This window comes from Bombus pascuorum, chromosome 6 (assembly GCF_905332965.1).
Source record: "Bombus pascuorum chromosome 6, iyBomPasc1.1, whole genome shotgun sequence".
NCBI lineage: Eukaryota > Metazoa > Arthropoda > Insecta > Hymenoptera > Apidae > Bombus > Bombus pascuorum.
The window spans coordinates 9,333,132-9,347,521 of record NC_083493.1 but is presented as its reverse complement, the minus strand read 5'-3'; the positions used below and the strand labels follow the sequence as shown (position 1 = coordinate 9,347,521).

Below are 14,390 nucleotides of genomic sequence, written 5' to 3'. Positions count from 1 at the left end.
CATAATTCAACCCTTTCGGCCATAACTCACGTCGACGAGACGAGTCGCTTCGCTGCAACTTAGTATATAACCTTGTTTTTTTGCCAATTTTTACCACGCTTTATCCATCTTTAAGCGTTTCTCAAGTTTAGTTTGTCAATTTAAAATTTCAGAGAAAGGACGCTTCGTATGGATCAACCTAAGAATAGTAACTCTCTTATTCCTAAACGCACATGATAGGCAAAAATGTATAAAACATTGAATGTGTGCTACTCATTGTGATATTTGGTAGGTGAAACGAATCGCTGTGTAGATTTCATTTTAGTTAGGTTCATAAAAATGTAAAATTACACCAGGAACCGCAGTCTATTAATTACTTCTTTTCTTTTTTTTTTAATATTCTTATAGGGGACGATTGAAATTTAAAAGAAGATTTGATATGAGTTTATTCATGGTTTCATGATTTTTATCATTCGCTAATCACGAGAACGTCGATGGAGGTCATGATCTCGAGACGAAGGGCCACGATCGAATCAAGCACAGACCGCTTAATCGTGCTCGCCAAATAAAAGCACGATTCTAAAAGCACGACAGCACGTGGCACGAATGACAAACGTGCGAGTCGCGTTCGACTCGAGCAAATAAGCCGATTATCCTTCGTGGCTCGTTGCGCTCGTTGCAGCCGTCTTTCAACTTTCTTCGTCCCTTTTCACTTTGTGTTATATGCATTATTCGATGATAGAGACGCTTAATTAGTAACCGCTATGAACTGCCGCTGAATGACACGCGAATAATCGTGCTTCTTCATGAGCGATCGTAATATTGTGATTTTTAGAGGGATACCAACGATGCGTTTCTCCTTGCTTCCTGTTTATATATAATGTTTAAGATATGAACGTGAATACGCTTGTTGGAATATTGCAAGAATTACTTAAGAATGTTTTAAAAATATTAAAGCGATCAATGGTCAAGCGATTTTCATAAATTAGAGATTATTAATATATTGGAAAATGTGCGGGTCAGAGGTCGAAACTTTTACAAACAACAGTTACCGATTATTACTAGTAAATATTATTATTAATTCCAAGGCCAAGAAATTGTGAATTCCAGTGGATGAAAGTACGGAAAATTGCCCAAGTTATGACAATAGTGTTAGAACTTCGAGCTCTGACTAATAGTAGATAACAAAGCTCTAAGCTCCAAAAATTGTGAATTCCAGTTGATGAAAATATGGAAAATTTCCCAAGTTATGACAATAGTGTTAGAACTTTGAGCTCTGATTAATAGTAGATAACACAGAGCTCTAAGCTCCAAAAATTATAAATTCCAATAATCGAAGATTACAAAACTATCTAAATCGCCTAATATTCTCCATTTATACACATATTTTTTTCATATTATTATTTTATATTGTTATACATGTTATATATGTAAATTAAATATTATACATGAATAATATTATATACAAATCAAACCGTGAAATTCCCATCAGAGTTTCCCAATTCGCCCACCGCAATTCCAACCTACTTCACACTTTGTTCACCTGGAACCACCAGCAGCGGTGTAATATCACAGAGACACGCCACTTCCTCCTTTTGAGCCGCGGAAACGAGTGTTCAAACGTCCTGGCTCGTAAAGTCAATAGCCTGGTCGCAGACCCAGGTGTCACTGTTCGAACGTTGCAATTACATCTACCGGTAGAATGAGACAGCAAGGGAAAAAGAAAAAATAAACGAGGAAAACACGATGGTCGATGCACGAAAGGCAAACGAGGAGGCTGATGTTCGTCGTTGTAACCATTGACAGCGGTGGTGCTGACCGTGTAATTATGGCACTTTTTAAAAGCTCCCGGGCCCGCACGCGCGTCTCTTTATTACGATGCACGGGAGCTGAATTTCGACCCCCGACGGGCAAAGCCGCAGAACCACCCCAACCGGTCGTATTGTCGGCTTAATAATACGGCAAACGCGCAAAGTGCGGGACTCCTTGCGCGTACACGCCACTGACACCGTATAATCACATCCCGTCACACCTTCTGGCCATGATTCATACGCGTTACGAATATCAAATACTGGGAAACCGGGGCAAACATCGCGGTATTCCATCGACCAGCGCATCCGTAAATTTGTTAATTATAGGTTTTCAGGATGTCATTGGCGATGGACGTTCGTGTCGACAGGAAGTTTGACGTCTTGGAAGGGGATGAGGTTGGTTCAAGTGCATGGGCAACGTTCCGGATAATCGTTACGCGATTTCGACGAGCGTGTACGCTAGAAATTCTATGATGTGTGACATCTGTCTGTAAAAATTATGTTTGTAACAGCTCTGCTTTTTTATTCGCATAGTTGGTTAATTTGCTTCCCTTCTCAATTTTGTGCCAATCTAACTTTAAAATGTGTGCTGTAAGTATTTCAAACTTATCTTCGTAGAATTCATTACGCTAAGCTATGAAACAGAAAAAATCCCATCAAAATACGTTGAGTAGTTTTTACACGATGAGAAATAAACAAACACATAAAATTTTAAAAATTAGTTTTTTTCAACTCCATGACTTATGACCTGTCTCTGGATAAGTGTTTTACTTTTTTTTTATTCAATATACAGGCAGAAGGGTTTCCCTTTCTTTACTCTTCAATCTCACTCCATCTTCCACTTCTAGAAACTCCTTAATTATCAAAACACTTGAAACTCCGCTATAATCACCAAAGAAACGCAACTCCTTGCCTTTGCTGCTAAAAAAAATACACGACTTTAAATGAAATAATCGTATCTAAAAGAACGCGGCTCCTCTTTACAACTCAATCGCGTAGATCATGGCGCGCAAGAAGATGGCATGGTAGCGTCCGTATAAAACGTCTGCTAACCCCTTCCGCTTTACATAATTGCGTAATTCCCAAAGAGGCACGGCGCGTTTCACGGGTCGCTGCAAAACCAAGGAACGAGCAGTTTTCCGCGCGCGGCCATCGCCGCGCTTCCGCTTTTTGCTCGCGGAGCACCGCAACCGCGGCAAACAGAAACGAGCATCTCGTACCGCGTGATGCGTCGCAAGAAAAGCGACGAAAGTAGCTGTACTCGCGTCCTCCAGCACGAATTAGCCCTCGCCGGTGCGGAACGAACGCTTCTGATCCTCCGAGAGGCTGGAACGGATAGCCCACAGAGTACAGACGCTGGCTAGGTAAAACGCGTCACTTCTTTCTCTGGTTGTGGACATAAAACGCTTCCGAGTAGGCTGTTCTTCTAAGAACACCATGGCGCCTGTACTTCGGGATTCTATGTTCCGATTCTGAATCGAGTTTATTGTTTGGACCATTAGAGGTTATTACAGGAGAAAGTTTGCAGTTTGCAGCTCGTATTTTTTAAGTTAAACAATTACAATTATTATGAAACGAGGAACGATTAAATGAAGAAGTCAATATTGGATCTAGGGCAGAAAAATTATTGTTTACAGCGATTACGATTAACAACATTAACGCTTAAGAAGGCTTTTGACAGTGGGATGATTTCAACTTTTGAAAACTGGACAGTTCAACAGTATGTGTGTGATTGATTCAATACATGTGTATGATTTATTATATTATATTTATGTACTTATATTTCAAACAATACTTTATATGATACGATTACTTATATCGTAGTAATACGAACGTCAATATTGCTAAATATTGAATGGTAACTCGAAGAAAACAGTTTGAGAGAACTAATTACACATATATGTTACATTTTATATTTGACATAAAAGATATAACCTAGCAAACACGAAGATGGCACCCCGCTGGGGGTAGCCACCCACATGCTATATTTTATTTTCATTTTTTTTTTTTTTTTACCAATAAACAAGATATAATACTTTACCAAATGTCCTTCAGGACAAATTGTAAAAACCAAAATAAACTAAAAAAAAAATTTTATATTTGCATGTTTCAAAATGATGCTTCAATTGAACAAGATGTACGTGTATCTATATGTCAGCATCTCTCAGGGAGTTAATATTATTAGAGGTAGCAAAAGATCTAAAAATACTAGTTACTTTATTGAACCAAACCAGTGATCGTTTTTAAATAATAATTTTTCTTGTTTCGATAATAAATTATCTTCCACAAGGATTTTGGTACACGTGTTAATCAGTTCAAACAACAAGATTACTCCTTTATATGAATTTTTGATCCCCAATCTCTAAATCCTTTTGCACTCCAATCTCCACGAATACACTCAGACGCCTTTTCACGTTTTACCAATCGAATGACAGAAAACAGCCAAGCGAGGAAGCCAGCAGCCCCGTTCGGTTAATACTTTAATTAAAAATCCAGCCACCGAGCGAAGAGCAAAGGAGGTGTCGATAATCGGCGAGTGTCCTTTACCCCCTGTTTGCTCGAGTTCTTTATCCGTGACAATCTCGAGGAAAATCTGAAGCTTTCGACCGGCCGCATAATCCTGTCGCATCAAAGCGTCGTCTAGTCGTTTAAAAGAGAAAGAAAAAAATTAAAAAGATAAAGACGATAAACATAGTGACGCGGATATGACTGGCAAAAGAAAGGAAAGAGGAAGAAAGTTATATTCTCGTTTCTCTGTTCTTTGGACGCAGTCTAAAGCTTCGAAAATGAGAAAGACGCTGCCAGAAAATTAAAGCAGCCACAAAAGTGCGGTTTGCAAGGGATAAAACATGCGACTAGGAGGCGCGAGAGTTAGAAAGGGAAACGGGGAGCAAGTCGGTGGCACCCTTGGGCGATGATACGAAAATACTGACACGCGGCCGAGGATTGATCCGCGACACGTGCCCTCAATGCTGCAATCAACGTGGCTGACTGACGTTGCACGAGACGAGACCCGCAGCTCGATGCTTTATTTATGAACGATTTGAAAGCCTATCCGCTGGATCTGGATGGTCCGTGGCCGTTTTAAAGGGAGGATCGCTGTTTGACGATCCGATAAAGGGCATCGATGATTCCTTTTTTAATGAGCACGGGAATACCCGGCAATGTCGCCTCGGTCTCGCTGATAAACAGATAGGGAGGTGTTTATTCGGCGTCGAAATTGGGAAATCGAGCTGAATGCCGCTCTTCCAGGGGAATTTATAAACGGGACACCGTTGCTTTGATGTAAAATTAAATCGACTAAATATTGTATAGGTGTAGAGTTTTATTAGTGTCAGAATTATTAATTTCCTTCTTACCGTTGAATAAATTTTTCAAGCTTCGTGGGCATTGATGTCGAGTTCATTCGTGTCAGAATCATTAATTTTCTGGAATTTTTCAACTTTCGTAAAGTATTATACACGGTTTATTAGTGTCAAAGTTATTAATTTCCTTGTTATTACTATCGAATGAATTTTTCAATCCTCACAAGTATTATGTAGAGTCTATTAGTGTCAGAATTATTAATTCTCCTGCTACCTGTGCCTCTGAGTTTCAGAAATTCGACACGCGATTCTATATACCCTTAAACACTCTCAACTATAGGACATCATTCGACAAACACGAGGAAAGCTTTTACAATATTCCACAAAGTCATAAATCATAAAGGCGGAACAGAAGAATTAAGAGCATTTAAAACAGCGTTTAGAGCAGCGAATAAAGGGACAATCGATCACATCCACGGTTCGACGCTCGGTCCACAAAGGGCCTGTCTCGATTGAACGCTTTAAAAGGGAGGGGAAATCTCGGTGGCCACGACAATGAAAGGTCGGGACAGGGATATTTTCCATCCCCGTGATATCCACTTATCCGTAGCGGCCACGAGATCCCGTGGCGCGATCCTAAGGAGCGAGTGGGTCGCGAAATTCTCATCCTCGCTTCGAATTATTCCGTCCATCGAGGGGAACCGATAGAGAGAGGGCCAGTTTTCAGCGAGATCTACGGCCGTCCGGCTTCTTTTGTCCGCTCGAATTGCCATCCCCCCGTGACAAAGATGCCTCTAAATTGAAAAATCCATCCGTGAAACGGGAGGACAGTTCTGGTTGGGTTGTGACCGCCCTCCTGCAATCGCCACCAGAAAGAGATCCACCACAGACACAGTATTCTCAAAAGTTCTCGTTCAACTGGCCTGTCTGTACAAATGTATCCTCTTGACCTGACCTTCGCTGTTCTCGCGTCTAAAGCCTCCTTGGGATTAGCTAAGAACTCAAATGTCTTGCATTTTACTTCAAGTGCATATAAAAAACGTTAAAGGAAATTATATAACGTTGTGAGAAATTTTGTGACGAAATATAGTAATGGAAAATGTTAAAGAATAATGCGATTGTAACTATAATTATTATTATAATTGCATATGTGTTTATTGTCATACTTTGTACATAAATGTAAATATAGTTGTATATAATATGAGCATGACGTATAATTGAGCATTGAAAGTGGGAAACTTGAAATAATATTACTTGAACTATCAAACTTGAAATAATGATATAAATGCTGTTTACTTCAAATTCAACAAACAGTTGAAAGAAGCTCAACTTCGCTTGGAACTTGATTGGATATTTCAGAATCAGGCAAAGTAACGAACGAAGTGGTTTCTTGTTAAGAATGTGAGAGACTCTGCACAGAATTCGACTCCGATTCTTCTTCCTCGTTCTTCGATCTTCCTCTTTTTTTTTTTTTTCGCTTCATTACAGAGCCGTAGAGAGTATTACGGAAGGACGATATTGGACCATTGTGGAACGCTCGTGGAGAAAAATATATGGCTAAATAGAACAGTGGACGCGGTGTTTTATGGTTAAACGGAGAGCAGGAATGTGAGGAAATTTATGTCTTATTCCGTGGACCGAACTCGGTCTACCGTGTTATTGATCCTTGATTAACTCGGACCCTGGAATCTTTTTAATTTTCTCCAACTTCCAACGTTCGGGAATAACTTTAATTTCTTAATTAATAAACCGTAGATATATGCGATTTTTCTTAATATTAAGACATTTTTAAGTATGAAGTACTCTAAATACTATTGATTTATTTAACAAGCTTGAGAATCTGAATATGAGTTCTTATACAAAAATTTTTTGACTGATTCTCACTCAGGTAACCACAAAAATTATAAGAATACTAAAAATTCAGAACAAGAGGTCAGTCATGATTCTTTTGTAAAGAAAAAACATTCTTTCAACTTCGAATAAACCATGTGAATATTTCACAATAAATACGAAACTAATCTCAAGCTATACTTGCCAGGAAATAATTCATTCTTTCAAACATCAAACAAGACGTGGTTTATATCACTTCGCATTTCTTATCGTATTTCACAATAAATAGAAAATCAATCCCAAATCATGTTCCCTTCCCAAACATCAAATCCCTACGATCATTTTCACGCCAATTTTTCCAAGCCACCGACCCAAAACTCTTCATCCATCAGCAACAAAAATGCTCTTCCACAACCCGAACACCGAATTACCACGAGATCCCCACATGTATCCACCCTTAAACGTATCTAATTATTTCTATCCGATCAGGAACACTTGATCGGATCCACTGGCTGAAAATTCGATTTTCCCTCTCTCGTCAGCTTCTCACCTGGTTCACCTGAGTCGCATTTTTCACGGGGATTAGTCGCGACGATCCGCGTCCCCCCTTTTGTCATCGCCGGGTGGCGTCTTTGCTCCTTTGCATCGGCTCCAATTTGGCGAGGATTTGTTTCGGCACTTGGGGTGTGGTAAGCCGACATGAGACCAACGCTGCCGGCGCCGCTCCTAATAACGAGGAATTATCGCTGCGATACAATGAGCCCGCGGGAAATCCTCTTTGATGTCTACTACGGAAAATAATACCACCCTAATAGAGTGAGATTATGGGCAACGACGTCAACGACGACGACGACAACGACGACGACGACGAAGGGAGTCATGCGCGTCGCGACGCTCCTCCGCAACGACCATCGCCACGGAATGGTAACCGTTTACCCCTGATTTGTGTGTTCAATTTCGACCAGTAAGAGGGATACGATTAGGTTTTAGGGGTTGCAAGTTTCGCGAAGTGACGAAACTTTTGCAGTGGGGCGGGAATTTTAAGAGTACGGGACAATCAGAAAATATAGATGTCCATAATGTAGGAAATTGAATAAATATATCAAAGACTTTTTGGAATAATACGAAATAAGATTGAAATATTCCCCCTGTTTCCCCTTCGCAATCCAAAACATTTTAACATTAGTAGAAACAAGGTAAATATTTAGTTAGTCTTATTCTGTATGTAGTTTGGACATCAGATGCACAAAATGTAGGACTATTTCGATCCAACAAATTTCTTAGATTGTTGTCAATAAATCCAAAATCCTTTAGACCTTTCCAAAGTTCCAATGAAGTATAACTAAACTATATATATTTATATTATTACGAACAAATTTTATATTAAATATGTACAAATGCACAAATATTCTAAATACAACTGTATTAAACTTCCTTTCCTAATTCTGTTACATAAGTATCTAAGTAAACCACTACAAGAACTCACTCTTCATTCTCGATCTTCTCTTAAATATTATAACAAATACTTTAGTTCAGATGTCCTGTATAATTTTGCATATTCTGCATATTCTCGGATGTGTCTACGTTTCAACCATAATTTCATCAAACACCCTTTAATTCTATAACATCTTAAGCAAACCACCGCGGGAACAACCCATCCCTCATCCCCAATTTCTCAAATTAAATGCCAACGTCGGCCACAAAGCGGGCCGAAAATTACCCCCCATCGAACCGGCGATACAAAAATCACCGTTTCAATTACGAGACGGCTGAGAAACCGTGTCGAAGGACTCGCTCGGTTGCCAGGAACAATCAAGCACACCCTAAAGTGTTGCGTACGCCTGCAACGCGCCTCCGCGTTTCGAACCAGGCGACATCGGATGTATCAGAAGGCTAATTGTTTTTCGCTGTCAGTTGCACCCTATTTGGCCTTGTCCGAAGCACACGGCCCTTCGGGCTACGACGATCATTGGTCGACATTTGGGCGCGAGCACGCCTCGAATTACACGCTGGAAAGGATAAAATAATTACACGTCGTCCCCCTTTTCTTCTACTTTTTTTTTCCACCACCGTACCTTTCGTTTCTTTCTTTCCCGAACGAGACAGCCCAAGCTATACGCGTGAATCTGGTGAAAAAAAGTTTGGGGGAACACGTGCTGGGGACGTCCCGAATTTCGCGAGAGAAATGGGTGCTATACGGAGAAAGGAATTTCCTTTATACATTCGTTTGTGTGGTCGGTTTTAGGATTGATCGTGGTTTGTACAAGACTCGGGATTTGAAAGTTTCAGATCGGTTCGTAGAATTGTCAGATGCAGTGAGGTTCGAAGTAAGTCTAACAGGTTGACGTATAGTTGGTTTCTAGTCGTAAGCTCTCGTGCACAGCAATTCACCAACCAATAATTATCAGCCAATTGATAAATTACAAGGTGTACGTTATAGATCTATTTTTTACGATTTTCTAATTTTTCTTCGAGTGAGATAATTAATAATTGCGATGTGCAGAATTACTTGTAAAATGTTATTACTAAACTTGCCAATATTACGCGAAAGTAAGATGTAATCTGTGATTTGTAAAGTTTCGTTGATAATATTATTGATATTAGTTGAGAAAGTTTCTTGAGCTTGAGAGAAATCTAAAAGAATCACTCTGTTAATATATATCATTACTCGGTTTTATACATATTGCGTGTATATACCGTTAACGTTTTGCTTCATATACCGAAAGTCTTTTTGTGCGTTGAAACGAAAGGAATGTATTGAGATGTAAAAATTCGAAAGTCATAAATTACTAGAATTTATTTGAAGCTATACAGAGAGAGAGTGGTTTCGTTGAACAATTTATCAGAACTTCTACATATAATATACGATAGAAACGATGGTGGACATAGGTAAGGGAACAGAGAGATATAATTACGGTAAACGCGAAAGTGCCATTTAGATGGATGAAGGATAGTTTTTAGCGAGAGATGTGCGATTTTAACGAGCGTACGATAACGCTAGTAACCCCTTAGTTGGTTAGCGAAGCAAAGGGTTGACTATAACGCGTTATTATGAGGTTTTGCATAATTTAATTCTTACTCGCGCGTAAGCTACGATAAATACGTACCGTCGCTATTGATTGTTACCTGTCTCCTATCTACACCGTGAAAATTATCGCTTTTCTCGCGAAATAATCGCAATGAAAGATACGCGTGAAAGTATAACTTCTCGAAAACATGGATTTAACGTGGAAGTAGACTATAGCGGGACCATTCGCGTGTCTGTGAACATATTCGCCATCGTTCGCAGCTCCTCCCTCGAAACATCATGATAATAGGCTCGTTCGTGTTTATTATTACTTAGAAAGTTGACATTTCTCATATAAAACGAAAATAGTAAAAACGAATCCACTTAAAAATATTTCAGGTGAAATATACCTAACTCGAAGTGAATAATTAACTGTGTATTACCATTCTTTTTTTTTTTTTTTTTTTTTTTTTTTTTAGGTAAGAGTAATAATTAATTACCTTAAATGTATGTTTTTAGAAACAGCAGTGCCTGTAGCAGTTATCGATAATATAATATCATTTACCACGTAAAATTGTAATTAATGGTAATTCATTTATTACTCGATATTGTGACTTCATAGCCGCACCAAATTATCCTAACTCAATTTGTTACAATTAATTACTATTGTCAACATTACTATGGTTAAATTCTCATGCATCTGTATTTCTTCAAATTCCATTCTTTCGTAATTAACTTCTTCACAATATTATCCTAAACAGCCGAGTTTAATAAATTCCAACGTCACGACCAATTAATAATTTACTCCACAAGTAATCAAATATTACTATAGCATCTTCCTTCTACCTATATATATAATTCTATTAACTTATCTTCCGTTTATATTACTTATATGTTACTCTAGATTGCCCGTGCTTTCTTTCATCGTCCTTCGTTGCCCCTGAAAAAGTCTCACACCTGCGAGCACGCATACAAATGCAGCGGTAGCAAGCAGGAAATCGAATCGAGATAAAATACAATTTATCGTGCCGCGTAACTGAGACATAAAGCGGCTCATACTCGGGCACAGATTCATTGGACAAGTTGTCGGTACTCTAACGGCGCCCCATGCTGTTTCCACAAATGGCGTCCGCGCCAGTAACATCGCGTTCACCGGCGACTCGGGACTTCCTGTTATGAGCACATCGCGTACAGGTGGATAGAAAATTGCCGATGGGAGCAACGCTGACGAAATAAACGACGTTGCCTCGCGGAAACCTGTATCGCGTCTTTGCAGCGGTTCTCTCGCCGCAGATAATCCGCAAATTCGCAACGCACGACGGAAGGCGCCTGGTTTATGCGATGCAAAATTGAAATTCGATATTTTATCGCGGTCGTAATCCCCCGAAGACGAGTTAAGGAGTTTAGAATATTCTATAATTTTATGTGTTTTATGGAAGCCTTTATTTAATTATATGGATTGGATTCACTGAGGTATTTAGTTACGTATTTCAATGTTTTATCTACAATTTGGGATTACGACGGTGCGATTGTAAAACTCGAGGGGAATCGAAATTGAGAGAATCTTCTGTCTTCGTTCTCCTGAAATAATGTACATGTAATTAATACAGAGGGAATTTCAATTTGTACTTGGTATATTTTATGCAATTTACTTTGGGAAAAAATGCAACGTTGTCTCTTTGCCAAACGTACGGTTCCGATTTTGGAACGTCATCCTGTAAACTATTCGTTGGTTCGATGCTTAATTCTCTTTGATCAGGAAAAGTAATCGCATTGTAATTTCTTATCGAATCAAATCTTGGATACTCTCTCTTTGCATAATATTCTTGATATTTTATAGATGGGAATTGAACCGTATTTCGTACTGGTTCATCCCGAATGTGTTTCGTCGAGCTTCCAGCGACTATTCTTTCCCTCACTTCAATCTTCGAATAATCATTAACTAAACGAAACAAGAAATTAGACAATTTATCCAATTATCGACAAAAGATACCCAACCTTCGAATCTATAATTTTCTTACCTGGCTGACCAGGATCTCCGTTAGACATCCTATATTTTCCACCCCGAATCCTGTTGAAAAGATTGAAAAAGCCTCCATTATAGTTATTCAGATAGTAAATCAATCCATTCATGTCTCTTGGACATTTTGGAAACGCTTCGTAGCAGGCCACAGAATTTCCACGATTGCTATACCCAAGAATCATCGCTCTACCAAAGTTCAGCAATGGAGACATTCCATCGACATCGATTTTCGTTAGCCAGCTGAAAACACAAAAAGAAATCGATCGAGAGGCTCTCGAAGTTCGTTGAAGAAGAAATATCTACTTCGGCAACTATCACTGTATTGATTTTCGTGTCACGAAACGTACTCCGTGAAAACATTTCGACCAAACAACTCAAAGGAGCTGAAGCTCTGTTTGCCTAACGATCTTCCAGGAAGTTTTCCGCTGGCCATCTCGCAGAGTATCCTGGGCACACACTTGTAGTCATCGTGGCTGGATATCGTGGACAGCGTATCGAGCAGATTCAGTTGGAATCCAGGAGAAAGACCGACGGTTTCACTCGGATAATTCGATTGCTGATAGTCGGAAATCGGGTACACCGGAAGGGAGCTGCTCTGATGCGACTGTAAATAGAAAAGCTGTGGAATTTTCTGCGTAGATGCAGGAACATGGAGGCCATTGGTTACTTACTTCTTTTGCGTGTCAAATATGTCGAAAAGAATGGAACTTTATGCAGACATTTATATAAAAATATCTAAATATTTCTGTTATTTTTGCTCTTATAAAAATATTATTCAGAATAAGCTTATACTATTTGAAGGAGCGCAAACAACACTGGGATAATTTCTATTTCCATGATCATGGTTTTATGAGATTTCGCTATTTTCTATTTGAATAAAACCATACATTTGTTTTTCAATTTTTATTCTCACCTTTTGCAATAAAAAATCTTGCGAATGTGTATCATTTACTTTTCAAGGAATTTAATACTAATTATATATCGAGAACAGTTCACCTACTGTGAGAAGTTCTTATAATGAAAGGCTCTTACTTTCACGAGTGAATATTGTTTTTTTAGGGGTAGTAAAACTTAGTTAGAAATTAGAGTTAGAAAGTCGAACTTCATTTGTTTCGTCTGGTCTCTTTCGTCTTCTTTCGATGTTGTATACAAGGGAATGTTTATTAGTGACTTTAAAGAAAATTAACCTACGGTATTTAATAGTATTTCATGTGCTTCTGTAATAACCGATAATCGGCAATACATTAAATTCTTTACGACGAGCGATTGCTGGAATTTTTAGTGCGGCAACATATGCTCGGTATTAAATTTCACGATGCAATTTATTATTAATTTAAGGACGTTTCAACTAATAAACTCGTATAATGCTATTTACGATGTTCTCGCTCGATAGTTCATTACGTATCTTCCAACCTCGTAATGAAATAATTCGTGGATAATAAAGAACTCAATAATGACAATCTTATTATTCCTATAATTTTAACTCTTTCCTTTTCAATGTTTTAAAAACTTCAAAAATACCAATCGAATCTGAATAAAATTCGCATAATGAATGAACAAATTCAATTTTCAACATACCGTCGCAGCGTTATTGAAAACACTCGAGAAAACATCCATAAAAGAGATCTGCCTGCCCGTGAATCCATTCAATTGACCTTTTCCATTGGATACTTTTAGCACGCCACTTTCTCGATCGATGAGATCGACAGCCAATTCATCGATACACCTACGCGACGAATGTTTCCCACTTGAATATCTCAAACTTTTATTTGAAAATAACGTCAACAATAAATTTGCAATATAATAGCTGCTTACCTTAATAAATCCGTGGCATCATAATTGCTTCGAGCTTCGTCAAAATTACAATAACGATCCTCGTCGATTTTACGACGAATCCTTCGAAATTGATCCTCTGCGCGAATTTCAGAGCAAAGAAAAAGGCAAACAAGCATCAACCTAAACGTCGTACTATAATTCTTCATTTTTTCTTTATTTCCTTGTTTAATATCTAGCGTTTACCAAATTTTTGAAAAATTTCTCTGCCAACTCTTTTTAGAATTTCCCATCACGGGAAACATTTGTTGAAAGATATTTCGTTTATGTTAAATTTTTCAACTTTCACGTCGACCGGGTTATGAATTTTACTGACAAAAGAATAAAACGGTCGATGACAGTAATTCCTTTCGTAGTAGCACTTTGTTGCGATCGCTGCTGGAATACGCCGAGTGTTTCGCTTCGCGGATGATCGTGTCACAGTTCCACGGCAACTGGAACTTTCTTCGAAAGCGTTCTTCGTACACAAGCTTGGCCGAAGAAGCGTAGGTAGGAAGAAACGTCATCGTGGTCTACTCTCACTTCGTGTGACCGTTTTTCGCGCGTGTGCCGCGTACACGTTCGAAGATACTTGGATACACCGGAGTTAAAGAAGACAAAGA

At 38.8% G+C, this 14,390-nt stretch overlaps 1 protein-coding gene across 1 annotated transcript; it reads right to left on the bottom strand.

Annotated features, from left to right (window-relative positions):
• Positions 1 to 10,516: 10,516 nt before the first annotated feature.
• Positions 10,517 to 14,383, bottom strand: LOC132907903 (uncharacterized). The gene is made up of 6 exons (XM_060961358.1): positions 13,771 to 14,383; positions 13,534 to 13,681; positions 12,303 to 12,559; positions 11,954 to 12,195; positions 11,585 to 11,874; positions 10,517 to 11,513 (listed from the first exon to the last, which is right to left on the bottom strand). Exons 1-6 carry the CDS (start codon positions 13,935 to 13,937, stop codon positions 11,448 to 11,450), a joined length of 1,170 nt encoding a protein of 389 aa, XP_060817341.1. The 5' UTR covers positions 13,938 to 14,383; the 3' UTR covers positions 10,517 to 11,447.
• Positions 14,384 to 14,390: the final 7 nt, after the last annotated feature.

Coding starts and splice junctions, on each gene's coding strand:
- LOC132907903 (XM_060961358.1), bottom strand. CDS start 13,937: ATGAAGAATTATAGTACGACGTTTAGGTTGATGCTTGTTTGCCTTTTT. Junction 12,196..12,302: donor GGTCGAAATGTTTTCACGGA/GTACGTTTCGTG, acceptor TTGTGTTTTCAG/CTGGCTAACGAAAATCGATG. Junction 11,514..11,584: donor ACGTTGCATTTTTTCCCAAA/GTAAATTGCATA, acceptor ACATTATTTCAG/GAGAACGAAGACAGAAGATT.